The sequence below is a fragment of the Vigna unguiculata genome, chromosome 5, assembly GCF_037176805.1.
Source record: "Vigna unguiculata cultivar grain cowpea cultivar isolate G323 ecotype 2 chromosome 5, ASM3717680v1, whole genome shotgun sequence".
Taxonomy (NCBI): Eukaryota; Viridiplantae; Streptophyta; class Magnoliopsida; order Fabales; family Fabaceae; genus Vigna; species Vigna unguiculata.
Genome location: NC_140796.1, coordinates 6578872 through 6596613, shown reverse-complemented (window position 1 = coordinate 6596613; position 17742 = coordinate 6578872). Strand labels below are relative to the sequence as shown.

Below are 17742 nucleotides of genomic sequence, written 5' to 3'. Positions count from 1 at the left end.
CAGAATTGAGTTACTCAACAATTGAGACTCCATTTAACTAGAATATGCTTCTAAAGTTGACAATATACAGAAATACAAATACAATTAACCGTGATGCATAATTCTATTGATCAAAGTAAATTATTATTCACAGTTATAGATCTAAATTGTCATATGGTTTTGTCACAATTGCTTAACATCGTGGGAAAATTCCACAATTGCAATTGTATTGCGTTTGGACACTTCAAAAGCCTTGACATTGTGGTCAAAATGACAGTTGCAGACCTTTTTTTTTACAACATTGGTTAGTCTAGCCATATTTATAATATTCAAACCATAAAACGTGTGCTCATTTTCCGATGAAGACCAGGCAAACATTTGTTTCAGCTTCAAGAATAGACTGCTCTTCATTTACAATATAGGGTGGCTGATTCAGTCCACTCTAATTATATTCACAGAACAAGTTAAGCGCAAATTTTTTTTCAGATATGAACACATGCCCGTGCTTAAAACCTTGATAGTTGGAAGGAGAAAACTGTTGGGAATTTAATATATCGCCAATCTGATATGCCACTTCATAGTTCTTGAAACGTTGGTTCTCTATTTGAATCGTATGTATTCCTGCAACAAAGAGCTTTATGAATATGTGAATCTCTAGGGGCTTCTGCTTGAGGTTGCTCTTCAAATCCACAGTAATCCAGATTGCTACTCTTTGGCTATCAAGTTATGCAACTTAACAAAATCATCCAATGTTAGTTCCTCAGGTCTTGACTGTAAACATCAGAAGTTCAGATGGATTAGCACAATCCTTAGAAACAAAATACCTGAAATGAAGTTTACCGAGGGCAAAGAAACAAACAAAAAAATTAAAGAGTAGTTGCACACACTGATCACTTACAGTAGCTAGAAGACCTATGCTTGTTAAAGCTTCTTCGATCTCAAGGGATGTGCATATGTGTTGAAGTGACTTGCGCAGCATCTTACGCTTCTCATTGAATGCTGAATTAACCTACAAATATATAGGACTGAAGTGTGATTGAAATGGTGAAAGAGGTTTGTAACACATACGAGACATTAGCAAACTCTGGTATCTTCAGTTGCTCATATTACAGTGCCACGAGACTTTAACTGAAATTAAAGATGAAGGTCCTTGCAAACTCAATGCATGACAGCATATGCTGGGCAAAGGAATACCATTGAAAAGAAGCTTTTCGTGGAAGAAACATGGGGATATTCTGACGGTAGCTTCAGCTTGAATGAGACAACAGCTGCGTCAACCTACACATTTATGAAAATGAGTCATATTGATGATTTAAGAATTAAGATCTCAGGCATATTTAAATATCATATCACTTACATTAGGCTGAGGGAAAAAATTGGTTCTTGGGACTTTAAATTTGTACTCCGGCTCTGAAAAGGAAAGTCCGAACTTACGCATAAAATTAACCAAATTGTGGGCAATGGATAACAAAATCTCTAGTTGCATTTTGATGTACAAAAAAGTAAAACCAATATTTTTACAAGCACTTGCTTGATTTACAGGTCCTTGTGTTATAAATGGCAACACAGATTAAAGGACAAGTCTGAGAGTTAAATATTTTCTATTAATGGATCAGTTTTACAGGTTTTGTTTGATACACTGCAAGAAAATTTATGATCCTTGAATGTAAAAGAATAGCTTAACATGATACTACACTATTTTTTGAATATATACCTGAATAGAAATTAACAAATACATTGATGGGACGATACTCAGGGGTGCGGAGTGATGACACTACCAAGCGGACAGCAGTCTCCTCCTGTAATGATTTGATCTGGTTAGTAAGAACTGTTATTGTATGAAGTTTCCTTTATTATTGGAAGTAAGTTGAACCCTTGTCATTTTTCGAACGGTGTTAGTTTTAAATATATGGGATTTAAAACCTTAAAGGGGAGGTTGGTAGAAACTAGATCAAAACACTCCCATTTGATGTGAATGTAATGTACTATCTTATGCAGATAATGATATTAGATATTTCAATATATGTGGAGAGGATTTACTACAGAAGACAAAAAACTAAAACAGAGGGAATTCAAGAGACTGCACTCTCCCCCAACCTTCTCCGCATTTCTGGTCACCCCTCTATCTTCCTCCGTCTCCTTATATCCATAAAGATCAAACTTTCCCTCTTAGTTACCCTTGATTGCTTCATTATTTGCATTGACTATTCCTTCCCTCGGAGACCTAGGTCCTTTGCACTCTCCTAATATAGCCATAGTGATTGGTGGTTTCCTCACAAAGGTTCATTACACCTGGCTCCCATCCGTGTGAGGTCTGGGGAAGGTGGGATATATTTAATTATAGTCCCCGTTTGTAATAAAAAAAAAGAGAGAGGCTATTTCTGTGACTAGACACTCAAACACTAGATCACAAGGCTACAATCTTATTTTATGCCAAGGTCTACACTTTGAACACAAGAAATATTACTTCAAAAAGAAAAGAAAAAGGAAATGCAGGGAATATATAACGTGGCTTTTGGATATCTATATAACTTGGGTTCTTTAGTATCCAAAATAAGTTCCACAACAGGTCACAGCTCTTTTGCAATCCCAACCAGTTCTTGCCAACAGATTTGGTCATTTCATAAACAATTTTTCCCTACCATCGAATTTCTAATTTCTGTAATTTCTTTCCCAGTTCTACGTAGATATCTGTGCCTCAAGCTGATAATACTGATCAAGATGCAAAAACAATGAACAATGGAAGCACTTGAACTTCAGATCCAGTAATTAGTGGGTAGGAGTTGAGTGATAGGAACGGAAACATTAGAGGTTAGGAGTTAATGAGAAAAACTAAAAACCATGCAATAAATTATAGACACTAGAGAGCTATCAATTCGAACCTGGAGCAATAGAACCACTTCTGAGAAAATGTCACCCATCGGAAGAAATAATTTGATCACATCTGTACTGATATTAAAGGGAATGTTAGCAACCACCTGCAAACAATATATTATACCAGGCCAATTCAGGACTTGCATTATGTTTTCTGGTATATTTTTGGAAACTTTAGCAGCAGAACGGAACAACATAACTTCATGGTTAATATATAGCTTCCTAATTTAGGGCCCTGAAGTTAAGCTTCCAAGTGAATTCATTTAGGCTTATAATATTAATAGTAGAAGATTCACAACAATCACATATATATAAAGCGTTAAAAAAAGTTACTTGACCCATTACACTCACGAATTACCCTTTCTACCCATATAAAGTGCAAGCTATGATTTCTAATTCTTACAGTGATGAGTGGAGAAGAATGGTAAGTTCAATTCCTTTGTTAACTTTGTTAACAGCAATATTTATCTTCAAATGATTTCTTCTGACGCCAGAGCTACCTAAAGGTTTTTACTACGGAAAGATCTCCAGAATTGAGTCTAGAAACATTTCGGTAAGGATTTCTTTTGTTCAAAGTTAATGCATTGGACCAGTGAACTGGCCTACATGGGGTTGTGGGCCACTGGAAACTCCCAAATTGATACCCCACAAGCAACTCAATAGAGTCGTGGATTTCTTTTTTAAATATTGTTGTTAGAGATGTAAAATATATCTTATATTTCTAACTATTATCATCATATCTATTCAGTTGTAACTTGAAAGGCTTAGGCTTCACACGTAACTTTAATTATGCAGATTATAAAATTAACAATTCTTTTTTATTCCAAAACCAAAATGAATAAGATAAAACAACATGATTTCTAAAAGATGACAAGTAATTAAATAACGTAGTTTGCTAGTTTAGGACGTAGAGCCTCACTTTGGCATTTCTGGATTTTGAATATGTGCTTCCAACCAATGATGACATATGAGAGCGCACATGACACTTGACAATATCCTCGGTCAAAACCTGCAGGTGTTGTAATCAAAGCGTCAACATAAATTATAATTTATACAGAAAAATTGGTCCTGATTTATCATAATTTCAGCAAAGAATCAGACTTATGACAGAGAGATTGGAAGACGAAATACAGACTTCCAACATAATGAACTGACTAAAGTAACAAATGAATTGACATATCAAGAATTATGAGGAAATTACAGACAGGCATTACTTTAAAATGCAATAAGAAGAAACTGGGGGAAAACAACCAACGCAAATGTGGTTCCAGCCTCTGATTTCAACAATCAAGATCAGACAATGAGTGTGTAGTAATCCCCAATTATGTCATGACAGATATAATCTATATGAACACTATAAGTAACTAGATTTCAGTGTTAAACAACATCAATTAGTATAACTACAGTACATATTGAGCTTCTATAAATAATATGGAAACTGAATTATAACTTATAAGCCTAATTTGCACCTCAGTAGCACAGAGATTACAGGCATGCAATATAAAGTTCAAATTCACCATGAGTTGTACCTTCAACTTTCCTGAACTTGAAAATCTTTCACTCACAAGGGCAGCCATGTGTTTATCCTGAATCAAATGAAAGATACAAGAAACATAAAACTTGAGTTGAAGTAGAAGACAGCAATGAAGAATTATTCACCACTCCAACCTACCGCAAAGGTGGAAATTTTACACAGCCTACATTGTGAGCAGAAATTATTTACACTGTAGAGATATACAAATTAACAGCAGCACAGATCAAGAAGGACACAAACACACTAATGCTTAGAAATTGGGATCTTTGTACTAAGATTATTTCTACAGATGACATGAAAATGACAAGACCTTTTCAACTGCAAGTACGTATGCTCCCGAATTCAAAAGAACATTAGTCAGGGAGCCAGTTCCAGGTCCAATTTCCAACACGACATCGCCTTGTTCAATACCGGCCGCACCAGCAAGTTGGTCATTTATGTCAGAATTCAACATATAATGCTACAATTACATCAACACCCAAATGAGAAAAAATTCGCAAGAAGATTCATTTTAAACCAAACCCCAAACAATTTTTACAGCCAAACAACAATTCATGCCAAAGCACCCAGTTAGACACCCATCAACTGTTTGATAACAGACCCCAGTGAAGCACTCAAATAAATCATTCCAAACAACAACAAAAAAAGGACTAAACTCACAAAACTAGACGTTGCGGTGGTACAGCGCAAAATTCAAGTAAAACCAACTATCCCTTGCACATACCTCAAAGAAGCACCCCAACCACCCCCCCATACAATTTTCATAAAAATATCTCAAAAAAGGAAATAAAAAATATTGGAGCACCGCAACATAATGGGTCATCCCAAATTTTCTAAGAAAACAAATAAAACAGAAAAAGATGCAAACCTGGCCAAGAGATTTTCTGGGGAATCGGCCTCTGGATTTGAGAGCTTTAAGAGTGGCATGGTAATCATCAGCGCTTCGCGTGGAAGCTCTGCTACTTCTTTCAGCACAAACTACGTATGGAGCTCTCCGCCTTACGCCGGCGGTGCTATCATGCGCCGGTTTGCGGTGGCGGTAAAGCAATGCGGAGTGAGATATTGGCGGGAATGTTTGAAGAGAACATAGCGACGAAGGATTCATGTTTGGTTGTTCGTTACTTCTGTAGTTATCTGTTTCGAAACTTCCCACGTTTATAAAATACACAATTCATAAAAAGTAGTGATCTTTAACTAACAATTTTAATAAATAAAAAAATACTTTTATTTTAAAAAATGTCTCTAAAGATAAAGGAGAATTGAATATTTAAATTATTTCAGACCTCAACTTTTAAAGTTGAATTATTAGGTGCAATAGGAACAATTTCTTAAACATTTGTAAGGTAAATGCAAATTTTGAGCAAGCTTTTAAAAGTTTTGATTAGTGTTACTCTATTAAAGTGTAAAGTAAATTGAAAGATAACAAATTTCTTCCTATCATGTCATATCACATGCTTGTACTATACACAATTATATTAGTTAATTTGCGTATTTCAATAAAAGGAAGACGAACAAGGAGTGTTATTTTCTACATATTTTATCTCATTTTAAAATTAATTTACAGCATTTGTTGTGTGAAAAAACAATGCTTTCTCCATTTTCCAGAAAAGATGAATATAAAGGTTTTTTTTTTTTTTATCTTTGAACAAAACTTCAGTTTATTTAGATCGAACTTTGATTCAAATATATTCTTTTTCATGTGATATATCATAGACTTTGACTTTGATACATTAGTAGTCACAATAAATTAAAAAACTTTTATATTTATATTTTGTAAGGATGATTTAGTTGAATTTCAAATTTAAAATCAAGTATCAAATTAAATTGCTTATTATGAGTTAATTAACAACTAAGAAATATATATGACTATATTTTTGAAAGATTATTTTACAATTTGATTACATTGTAATTACAATATTACAATATATTTATATTCATCCAAACATGATAGCAAATTTGTATTGTAAGGTTATAAATTATGTTTATTTGAAACTATCTATCATCCTATCAATATTATTCAATACCGTAATATAAGGCACTATTTCTTACAAACTTCTTGGAACTACATTAAAATTATATTTAATATGCTATGTTACCATTAAAAAATAGACAATTTTGAATATAAAACAACATTGCAGCATTTGGTTGAATATTTACTCATTGTTACTTATTTAATATTTTTGTTAGAAATATAATTGTTGATTCTTATTTTTAATTCACATACATATCTTGCTAAATTAGTCTTATGATGTAATGTATTCTGATTACAAGTCCTTGTGAGAGAGATTGGAACCGAATATATAGAAAATAAATTGAGAATCACCATCATGTATTGAGAATCCGGATCACATAGAGAATAAAATGTATGTTTTAATTACATCCTTTCAATATTTTGTACACACTCGTTACACTTGAACAAGAAAAAAAAAATAGAGATGTAATTAAACAGACAAGCTCTCATTTATTTAAGCACTGTTGGGTTTTTTAGAGTTAAGTTTTGCACATAAACAAAAATCTAAAAATTACAATAGAGAAAAAAGAACTAACTAAAAATTATTCACAAAATTAGAGAAGCAGGTAACAAGGTCAATACAACTCTATTTTCACTGCTTCGATACTGTTAAGGTCAGCAAATTCAAAACTCAAGCATATGTAAATATACTCACTAGTCAAACAAAAGGCGACGCCTCACAGATTTTGGAAGATTGTCAGAATTAGACACTTTTCTTTTAATTTTGGAACTCTTGCTGCCCTCACTATCAGCATCATTGGATGATTCTTCTCTTTGTTTTGATTGACGATGTTTAATTTTGGTTGATGGAAAGAACTCTGTGATGTTTAGCTGAGTACTTCTTGAGTTTGGAGAAACTGAGTTTTCATTTTCTTGGCACCTTGATTTTGAGTTCTTTCTCCTTTTCCTTTCCTGCAATTGAAGCACCAATGTTTGGTTGAGAAATTATATATACAAATATATTCACCAGTCACTCTTTTAGCACTGTTAACCAGCTTAGTTGATCTAGAAGGTTTTTCAGGATGAACATCAAGTTTATCTTCTACCAACTGCTACAGTTGTTATAGTAAAATCCTTGCATACTTCTTGGACTCAGTTTATGAAAATCAAGAGGGATCCAAAAAAATGGAAGCATAGGATATTAAAATGACAAAGCAAAAATAAACACAAGTTATAGGAAGAATGATGGAGAATAATAAACACCTGCTCCTGCAAAAAACTTTTGACTTCTGCTGGAAAAGCAGTCCCTACTAGGTCCATGTTTTCATCTGTAAACAGAAAGCTACATCCATCTACATGAATCTCAGGAGCGTCGTCCAGTAGATCCACCATTTCATCAAGCTCTACTACATCTTGTTGCGCACTGGATTCATTTGATGGAACTTTGCTGGTGTTAATGTTTACCCCTGCACGTTTCCACTTGACCACATAAAACTGATATCCATATCTCATCTTCACACGTTCAACCGAATCAAACTCATATTGCCCAAATAACAAAGTTTCTCCCGTAGGTGTAGTGGACATATCTCTCAGAAAGATAGTGGACATCATAGGAAACATAGTCCGTCGAATGTAGGATGGATCCCAACGCTGATGGAAGTTTAAAAAATCAATCAGCATCTCAATATTAGGTTTTCCCCATATGATCCGAGGACCATCACTTGCTGCAAACAGAAGTTTATAGAATGAATGCCAATACGATACACACCAGCAACTCTATATTATAAGATTCATATCACAGTTCAAATGACCTGAAAAGTAACCATTGTCATTGCATAAGTACATGTCAATGATTTCATCTTTGGGAAAGTTTGGCTCCTCTGCAATTTTGAGACAAATTTTTGAGTACCAATTTTCCTCTCTTTTTTGCTCCTTATGTCTCCTATTCTGCCAATCAAATATCATTGAAAATAATATTTTCAATTACAACCTGTTACATACATTTAATTCAAGTAAAACCAGAGAATTGCAAAGCCTTCTAAGATATACCAAAACACAGGAGCAGCAATCACATTTAAAACCCTCTGGTTTTCTCCGGCAGCCTTCATCATCCTTTTTGACACAGTATTCACAAGAAAATTTCATATGATCTTTCTTGCTGCCAGGATGCCCACATAATGAGCAATGAGGTTGTTTTATATTCGTGCAGTTTCCATCAACATCTTTGTTGTCCTCGAATATAGTGCAGCTGGGAATTTGTGAAGTATTGCCCCCTTTGCCTATCTCCCGTAATCTGCATCAAAAACATAATCAGAATGCCAACACCAAAATATTTATCCAGGTTATCAAAGTCTCACTTTGCGACCACTATTTCATTTCTAAAACAAAAAGGCCAGGATATAATTAAATGTTTAGTGAAATGGATAGAGATATCCCTTGAGTTTGTTAAATATTACAATAAGGTAAGGAAATACCAGAGACTTTGTCTTGTCACATTAAAATACTTAAATAAGCGGGGAATTTATTAGAGTTTAAAGGCATTTTTGGATCCCTTTAGGTTGGACTGTGCTATTTTGGTCTTCCAAGTCTTCTCGGAGACAATTATGTCCTACTTTTGAAATTTAGTAAATTTGGTCCCTCCTCGGTTTTATTTAACAAAAACCTACAAACTTTCGTTCTTTACTAAAAGTCTTTACAAATTGTATCAACTGAATTGCTTTCTGTTCAAAACTAACCAATCAAATTATAAAAAATAGTTTTTCTTCCTCTTCAAACCGTAACATCACACATTAAAACATCCTTCAAATTTTGTCAAGTTTCCACTAAATTTCTTACCTATAAACTTTTAAATAATTTCATGTCCCAATTCAATCGTGAACCCCCAAATATTAGGATAGAAAGATAGATTGAGCTTTAAAGTAAAAGAAAATGAACAAACAACCAAATTTTATTTAAATACTTCAGATGATACAACACAATGTTTTCCATAACATTTAAATACTTCAGATGATTCAAAAAAATGTTTATCACTCTGAAGGATCCATACCTGTTCAATATATCATCTTCATTAAAAGCCTTAGCAAAATGAAGTGCATTATCAAGCCCAATTCCTCGAACACCATTCATATCATGATCATTTCCAACTAAAAGAGAGATAGCTATCAAGTGTTTCCTCTTCAATCCGAGTCCAGCTTCAATATCTGACATGTTGTAGCATTCAAATGGTTCCTGCATGCAATGAATTTATTCAAATTTGTTCCTAACCAGTGATTTTAATGGTACTGAATGTTGGATGCTAAGGATCCAACCAAATCATAAGCTCTGTTTTGGTGTAGAGATGACACATTGAATGAGTAGCCATACTAAAAAAGATAAACATTAGTAATAAATGCATTCAAGAGAAAGCAGGTGTGGTATATATGTAAGAAAAGTTGATAGAGTTGCCACTAAGATGGTTTGGTGATGTGAGAAAAAAACCAACATAATCCCCAATGACTAAAGGTAGAGAAGGAGACTGAAAAAAACCCTTACTGAAACCAGTAAGATGGACTTAAATCTAAAAGACAGCCTCCTCACTGGCTTGGGTTAGATAAAATACAACGGCTGACCCCAGATAATATAAAAAGAAAAAGCCATTGATTTTTAATATGATAAATTGTTTCTTACTAGTAATATTTTCAAACTTAAATTAAAAAATATAAAAACTCAAATAGAGGTATATTTTACCAGATACAAATAATTATAGAAGTGTACGACACTCAAAAATATTAATACTCCATAAGTGTTCTCAAGTATTTCTTTTAAGCATAAAAGGAGCATGCAATGTTTGCAACTTCAGGGGATATACAGGTAAAAATTTTAAGTAAATGTTTGAAATCAATCAACTGCTGTCATTGCTAAGTTATGTTTTTCAAAAAGACAAAAAACTATCATAGAAGAGCAGGAAAACAATTCACTTTATAATATGGTCAGTTGAGGAAGAAGCTAGGGGTACATAGATAGATATCATACATAACTTTGAACTATATCAGGCCAGACAATAATAAGTTTGTAACAAGTACACAGACTATAAAAACTCAAATTTAAAGTGATCAGCCAATGTTAGTATCCGGATTGATGAAACTATTTAGAAAAAGTCATCTGGAATATAAATATGTGAACTAAGAAAACCTACATCATATTTTTTATAATAAATTGCCAGGAGATAAAGAAAATACAATTACCATAGTAACTTACTTTGGAATTGGGACAGAAACATTTTATAACGCATTTGGCCCCAAAGAGGAATGCATCACTGTCAGCTGTGATGCAAGCATCTACATGACCTTCATTATTTAATTGAGCGCAGAGTGCTTCGGCCTCTCCTTTAGCCTGTAGTACAGGCATTCCAAGTAGTTTGCCCAGTTCCTATAACAGGGGAACAGGTAACTATCAGAAAACAAATTGACAAAACCTGCATACATATCCGACAAACCGATAATTAAATAAGTGTTCTTGCTATAAAGTGTATATAAACATTAGAGAAACAAATTTAGATTGAAGTGCTGTGTAGCATGAGACACAAAAATAAGATTATCATAATAGTTTCAACTTGGTGGTAATCATCAAAGAAAAGTAAAAGCATCGTACCACACATTCTTGAACTCGACTTGAAAACAGACTGCTCCTATCTGCTGAAACACCTTCTGAGACTGGCAAGCTAGTCAACTCAATGCCAGAAGACCGAAAATATCTTGCAATCCTGGACTGTGCTTTCAATGGTGATGGAGTTCCATCAACAATGAACACAGGAAGTGCCCCAAACTGCAAAAATGAACATATCATCGTCAACCTTCAAGTTCATCCTTTGTTTTACCATTCCATATCTAAACTAACTTAACATACAAAATATTAAAAATAAAAGGAAGACTAATTTAGATTAAACCCGTCACCTTGCATGACACTCCAATCCAAGAGTATCAATAAGTACATTTAAGTCTACATAAAACATAAAAAGGAACAGCAATTCAGATAATGCTATGGCAACCAAAATCACACTCCAATCCAATACTACAAGAATATCAAGTCTAAATCATTAAACCTACTAGATACTTCTTTTTTGTATACAATATGGACAGTTCATACAAAATACCTAAACTTCCAACACTCCACTCAAAAAAAAAAAAAAAAAAGAAGACAATAACACCTCTTAACATAATCATTTGTTGAAACAATCAATTAATCTTAAATTTTCTTTCATGTAATTGAAAGGTGCTAAAAAATAAAAATCTTCAGAAAAAAAAAAAAACAAAATTCTTCTTCAATAAAATAAAATGCCTAACTTCCTGATACATTATTTGGGTAGAGAACCTTGGAGAAGAGATTTATGGTCCGGAAGAAGGTAAGTCTGAGGTGAGGTTTTCTGACATGAGTAGCTTTCATGGCATTTTCATGCTGAACAATCCAGAATGATAGGTCCACAGCAACTCGCTTGTTCCTCAAGAAATCAAAACCCTCGCGGCGCGCATAGGGCTTTAGCAGCTCCCAGAAATTACCACCAACCCCCATCGATCAGACAAGAAAAATAGTATGCGAAAACATTGTGAAAATTCTTTTTGTTCTTATGTTCAGTGAATTAGTTGTGTTCTAGGTTATCGTGTTGAGATGAGATGAGAACGCAGTGACTGCCATTGGTCGAGACGACGTGGAAATGAAAATATAAATATAGCCGTTGGATTTCTTACCGTTATAGGTGAAAGGAGAAGGTAAAAGTTCAAAAGCCCATTTGGGTTTATTGGGCTCAAATTTGTACATGGGTACGTAGTATTTGAAAAAAAAAAATTACGTGATTTATATTTAATATAATATGTTTTAATTAAGGTATGATTTTTAAATGTTAGTTTATTTAAGACAGTCTAATGTCTACATTAGTCTATATTATATTATCAAGCAATTAGAAATTATTTATGATATAACTTTTAAGGTAATTAAGTTATAAATAAAGCATGGGATGAAGTTCATATTTTTTTTAATTAGTTTTAGGAGTTTTAAAATATTTTTCAAAAACAATTTTTTTATTTTGTATGTAAAAATATTTACAATTCTAGTGAAAAAAATTATACTTATTATTTTTACATGAAAACAATCTCATTTTGAAACTAATAGATAGTTAATTACGCTTGACAAAAAAAATAACCCAAGATTAAAGAAAAAGAGTTCAAAATTGTGCCAGGTTTGATGCAATATTCAAAACATTGATTGGGGAATTATTAAGATTTTATATATATATTTTTTATTCTTAATTTTAATTATAGATTTGGTTTTCCTAGACTTCAAGAAAGTCTTTGGAGTTCTATATTTGTAGGTCAAGTATGTAAATCTTACAATAAAAGAGTTTTGAAAGAAAACAATATTTTTTTTTCTTTTTATGATTTTGATCATCTTTGTTTATTTGTATATGTTTTATGAAAAGGTAAACTATTTTTTCTTTGGAGATTCTACATTTTATTGAGTTACAAGTATTTGGTGAATTATTTAAAGATTTAATAATTATGTTATATTTTAATGAATTTTTAAGTTTTTTTTTTCTTTTTTAGTTTAATCATTGAGATTAACTAACCTCAAATTTTCATAGAAAATGAAATATGAAAAGACTTTTAAAATAAAAAGATATAAATGTTTAAAGTAGTTCGTACTAATAGACAAATGAAATCAAATCATTATTGTTAGATTTGTATGACAAATTACATTATCGTTGGACAATAAATCTCCTTTTAGTTGTGTCGGACGCCAATAAATGGCATCAGACGATACCAAAACAAGGAGTAGGCTTCTGATGCCAGTTTGGATGCGTCAGGTGGTACCAAAACAGGGAATAGGTTCCAAGCACTAGTTTGGATGTGTCGGGCAGTGGTGTAGCTGCTAACATTACCTAAAAAAATCACAAACCTAAGCTAAGATTGAAAGATAAAAGAAACAAAGATGTTAAGGGAGTGCAACAACCTTTAATATGAAGGTATATAAGTTGAGTTATCATAGCTCTCTGAGATTTTCTACTCTTTTGTGGTCATAAGAGTGTGTTCAAATATTTAATTTAAGCTTTCTATGTGTAGTTAGAGCTGCCTGAGGATTTTCAGTCTATGAGTGAGGACTCTCATTTGAGGTAAGGGAAGCTTTTGTATTTAGGAAACTACAACTATTAATATGTGGATTTGATCGGATATGTCTAAGTTAATTTGATGTGTATGTGATGGATTAATGTTAAAAAGTGAATTTGTTGATGTATGATATGCATTGATTGTTTAAAATTATTTTGTGTTGAATCTATGTGATGCACTTGAGAGATCTTCCCGAGGTATCTACCACTGCTTTGGTCTATCAAATACTATTTTGTAACTTGATTGATGTTGTTCTAAGCTAAAACTTATGCCTAGAGGGATGGATAGATCAATTCAGTAATCTAATAGGCTTTATGCAAGTTTAAATTATACAGACTCGTTGAATGAGAGCATAATTTCTCAAGTTAGAGAGACATGGTAGGCCTCTCTTGATAGACGAGTGATTTGCTTGCTAAGCGATAAATAATTTGTGAAAGTAAGAAAAGTATGGATGTGTCCTCTCGCTAGGTAAGATAAGAATCATTTGGCGAGATTTGAGAATTTGTCCCAATGGTCCTATTCGTTGGGTGAGAGACATGCTCGATGAGTGAATTATTGGAATATTTTCTTCTAGTTGTCAATCGTTGGACGAGTCAAGTTGTCCCTTAGTGAGAGAGGATGATTAGGTATGATATTTATTTTTTATTTTTATTGTTGAGAAGGAAATTATTAACTTGAGTTAAATGATGATTGAAAATCTAAATGAATTGAGAGCATTGATATGTTTGGTTGTATGGTTTTGCTTTTGGGGATAATGTAGAGATTTTTAAAGAAAAAATACTATATTTATCCTGTTTACGGTGTATTGAGATGTTGATTTGTAAATGGATTATACTAACTTTGCTAGTATCCTATTCATATAGTGAAAATTTTTTAGTTGTGAGAGTTGAAGAAAATTTTGTATGTAAAATTTTTGTAGTTGATGAAAATTGCAAATTAAACATAGAGTATTAACACATGATTTTATGATATGTAAATCAATATGTTGGTAAAAGTATTATAATTTAGAATTTTTTCAATTAATATTATTTATATGTTGATTATGAAAAAAATATAAGTTTTACATTTTTTACTAAATTATAATAAACACAGTTTATATTGGTAGAAAATTTTCTTATACTAAAATAATTATTAAATTCTATTTTAACAAAGTTAAAAAAAATAATTAAAGAATTCTTCTGTGAAAAAATAATGAAATTCTATCCAAAATTTGAACATATAATTCTTTTTCATCAAAACCAAACTCAAATATCAGGAGTTCATTTGTTTACATTTTTAATAGTTGTCCAAGTCTGGTTTCTATCATGTAACTTAACATTCATAGTCTGCTTCACAATCATGTTGAGCAACTTCTTTGAAGGAGAAAGGTTCAATTTGGGCAGAAATATTATGACAAAGGATAGTATGGTTAGGAGAACAATTATCATAAGAAACAAATAGATGCATTGGATTAGGCGTGGAAAAAGTAGAGTATGAAGTGAAAGCAACACCACAATAATATTGATCTAAGTATTGATGCCTGTTTTTCACTCTATGAGAAGTTCTAAGATCAGGATCAATAACTTCATTATTATAAAAAACAAGACTAAGAGCAGGGTTTGTGGCATGTGAAACAGGTAAAGCTGGGAAATCATACATGCTAGTATCACTTGAATGAGAATCATTAATTGAAACAATAGAGTTATCAGATGGCAAAGAGAATGAGTAAGGAAAAATATTTTCATGAAAGATAACATTCTTAGTCACAAAAATAGACTTGGAGTGAAGATCATACAAAACATATCCTTTTGTTCCAGATTTATAACCAAGGAAAACACATTTTAAGCTTCGAGAATCCAATTTCGTTCTTCCAGTAGTGACAGAACTGGCATAAGCTAGACAACCAAAAACTTTTACATCAGAAAAATTGGGTTAGTAGAATAGACCAATTCATAAGGAGATTGATTATTGAATAAAGGAGTGAGTAACCTATTAATGAGATGAACAACCAGTTTAAGCGAATAGGATCAGAAAATGTTTGATATTTTTCTTGAAAAAGAAGAGCACGACACACATTGAGAAGATGTTGATGTTTCCTCTCAACAATCCTGTTTTGTTGAAGAGTTGTGACACAGGAAGTTTCATGAAAAATACTCTTACTATTATAGAAACCATTAAGGAAACTCTTTTTCCATTATCGAAACATATTTTTTTAAGCTTACAAGAAAATTGAATTTCTGTCAAAGTAATAAAATCTTGAAGAAAAGGTCTGACTTCAGTTTTATTTTTAAGTAAAAGAATCCAAGTAAGTCTGTTATAGTCATCAACTATAGCTAAAAAATACTTGTATAATCAATGGAAGAGACCGAAATCGGGTCCTAATTATCAACATGGATAAGTTCAAAAAATTGAAGAGATTTACTAGTGCTTGAAGAATATTTTAGACGTTTTTTTGGCAAAAGCACAAGCATAAGAAGTAATAACAGAAGGAGAACAAATATCAGAATGATCAGAAACAAGAAGCTTTAAAATGTTATTTGAGGGATGACCAAGTTTCATATGCCACAAGTTACAAGGACTAGCATTACTAATGAGAGCAAAATGTGGTGAGGAAATATTTGTGTCAAATATACTCAAGTTACGTCTATCTTGAGAACTATCTAAGAGATAAAATAAGCATTGATGTTTCCTAACAGTGTCAATCGTTTGGAAGGTATCGGGCTGCCCAATAAGACAAGTATTGTCGGAGAAAAAACAAATAGTAGAATTAAGCAATTTAGGGATAAGAATGAGTTGAACAGAAAATTCAGGAACAAAAAGGGTGTTATGAAGGATAAGATTGTCCAAGATAATGGTACCCGAGAAGTTAGCAATGACAGAGTTTTGGTTGGATAATTGTATAGAAATAGAAAGAATAGGTTTGAGGTTTGAAATAAAGATTTAAAAGGACAAATATGGTTAGTAGCACCATAAATCCAAGAAAAAAAGGTAAAAACAAAACTTGTGAATTTGGTAGTACATTAATGAATTATAGTTGTGTGAGAAGAATCATTTTGAGACTAATTTGATTAAATTAAAACAATTAAATCTAAATTAATTATGTCTTTAATGGCTAATCAACTCCCATTAATCTCCTTGTCTATGTCTAGATTCGTAGAACCTAGACCCAGCTTTTCATCTACTCAAATTCGTCCCCAAGGCAAAAATATAAGATGTTATAATTTTATTCTAGCCAATGTTCAAACCCACAACCTCCCAATTACCAAGTACAATGCACAACCATTCAACCAATTCATATTTCATGATAATTACTATACTTATTATATTATCACTACATATGGACCCGCATATTAGTAAATAATAAAACAAATAAATTCACACACTAATAGCATCCATAGCACTCGAACCCAAGTCTCCTCATAATAGCCAAGTACTTTCAACCACTTGAGCTAATACTATTCGTTGTTTTTTTTTCTCCACATTAATTAACTTAGGTATTTCTGACCTCGCATTTATTAAATAAATATTTATTTATTTATGTAATTTTCCCGGGTCTTACACTCTCTAGAGAAACCAAACTGAGCTTCAACTTTTTCATCATTTCCGGCATAAAGATCGAAAGGATATGAGGCGGTATCAACCATACTAGCAGTGGGCTTGAAAGAATAGACTTTGGTGTTTTGATGATAGCCTTGAGGCAGGTCATGCTTAATCCAACAGTTACCAGAGGTGTGATTGGTTTGGGGTGACAGTGGTCACAATATTTGGGAATTGCGACCACCAGACGGATGAAAGCGTCCTCGTCCACGATTTCCATATAAACCACCGCAAAAATGTTTACCATATCCCTCGTGAAAGGCAAGATTGGCAATAGAGTCTTGAGAAGTAGAATAAAAGGTAGACTTAAATTCACATTCTTGTTGAAGAATCAAAGAGAAAATTTTCGCCATGGCAGGAAATCAACAAGAAAGGAGAAAATGCAGAAGACGATTTAAATCAGATACCATGTTAGATATGTATAAGCCATGGAAAGAAAAAATATGCACAAGAGGTGTTTGGTGAAAATAACTCAAAGAGAGATTGCTTGCTGAATTATTAGAATATTGATCAATATATAGAGTACAATGTCCCATCATAAAAAGAAAAGTAAAACCTAATAAAACATAATACAAAATATTTTATAATAATAAAAGAAAATCAAATATATAATATATCTCTCAATGTATAAATAAAAGTAAAAAAGATATATATTATCTTTATCAAATAGTCGTCACTATTATGGTTAATCA

The 17742-nt window shown here is 32.5% G+C and overlaps 2 protein-coding genes across 3 annotated transcripts; both read right to left on the bottom strand.

The window, feature by feature from the left end:
- Positions 1-298: 298 nt before the first annotated feature.
- Positions 299-5543, bottom strand: PFC1 (Ribosomal RNA adenine dimethylase family protein). 2 transcript variants are annotated; one of them, XM_028070530.2, is made up of 10 exons: positions 5256-5541; positions 4698-4847; positions 4383-4439; positions 3773-3862; positions 2862-2957; positions 1694-1778; positions 1337-1389; positions 1174-1257; positions 878-988; positions 299-750 (listed from the first exon to the last, which is right to left on the bottom strand). In XM_028070530.2, the coding sequence occupies exons 1-10, from the start codon at positions 5490-5492 to the stop codon at positions 685-687; spliced, it is 1029 nt and encodes a 342-aa protein (XP_027926331.1). In that variant the 5' UTR covers positions 5493-5541; the 3' UTR covers positions 299-684. The 2 variants fall into 2 exon arrangements, with proteins under 2 accessions (XP_027926331.1, XP_085529133.1); XM_085673007.1 differs by lacking the exon at positions 4698-4847 and having other exon boundaries at positions 5256-5543.
- A 1285-nt stretch (positions 5544-6828) lies between these two features.
- On the bottom strand, positions 6829-12013 carry LOC114183823 (5'-3' exonuclease family protein). Its single transcript, XM_028070974.2, has 8 exons — positions 11688-12013; positions 10968-11141; positions 10575-10745; positions 9385-9566; positions 8388-8631; positions 8150-8285; positions 7602-8062; positions 6829-7310 (listed from the first exon to the last, which is right to left on the bottom strand). Exons 1-8 carry the CDS (start codon positions 11883-11885, stop codon positions 7053-7055), a joined length of 1824 nt encoding a protein of 607 aa, XP_027926775.1. The 5' UTR covers positions 11886-12013; the 3' UTR covers positions 6829-7052.
- Between the last annotated feature and the right edge of the window lie 5729 nt (positions 12014-17742).

What these genes read in the sequence shown, in the direction of transcription:
- PFC1 (XM_028070530.2), bottom strand. Translation starts at nt 5,492, where the DNA reads ATGAATCCTTCGTCGCTATGTTCTCTTCAAACATTCCCGCCAATATCT. An exon ending in CCAGAAAATCTCTTGGCCAG is followed by an intron (nt 4,848 to 5,255) that starts GTTTGCATCTTT and finishes ATGTAATTGTAG; the next exon opens with CATTATATGTTGAATTCTGA. An exon ending in ATTTTTTCCCTCAGCCTAAT is followed by an intron (nt 1,258 to 1,336) that starts GTAAGTGATATG and finishes ATAAATGTGTAG; the next exon opens with GTTGACGCAGCTGTTGTCTC.
- LOC114183823 (XM_028070974.2), bottom strand. Translation starts at nt 11,885, where the DNA reads ATGGGGGTTGGTGGTAATTTCTGGGAGCTGCTAAAGCCCTATGCGCGC. An exon ending in GTCGAGTTCAAGAATGTGTG is followed by an intron (nt 10,746 to 10,967) that starts GTACGATGCTTT and finishes CCCCTGTTATAG; the next exon opens with GAACTGGGCAAACTACTTGG. An exon ending in AAAGTTTTTTGCAGGAGCAG is followed by an intron (nt 7,311 to 7,601) that starts GTGTTTATTATT and finishes CTTCAATTGCAG; the next exon opens with GAAAGGAAAAGGAGAAAGAA.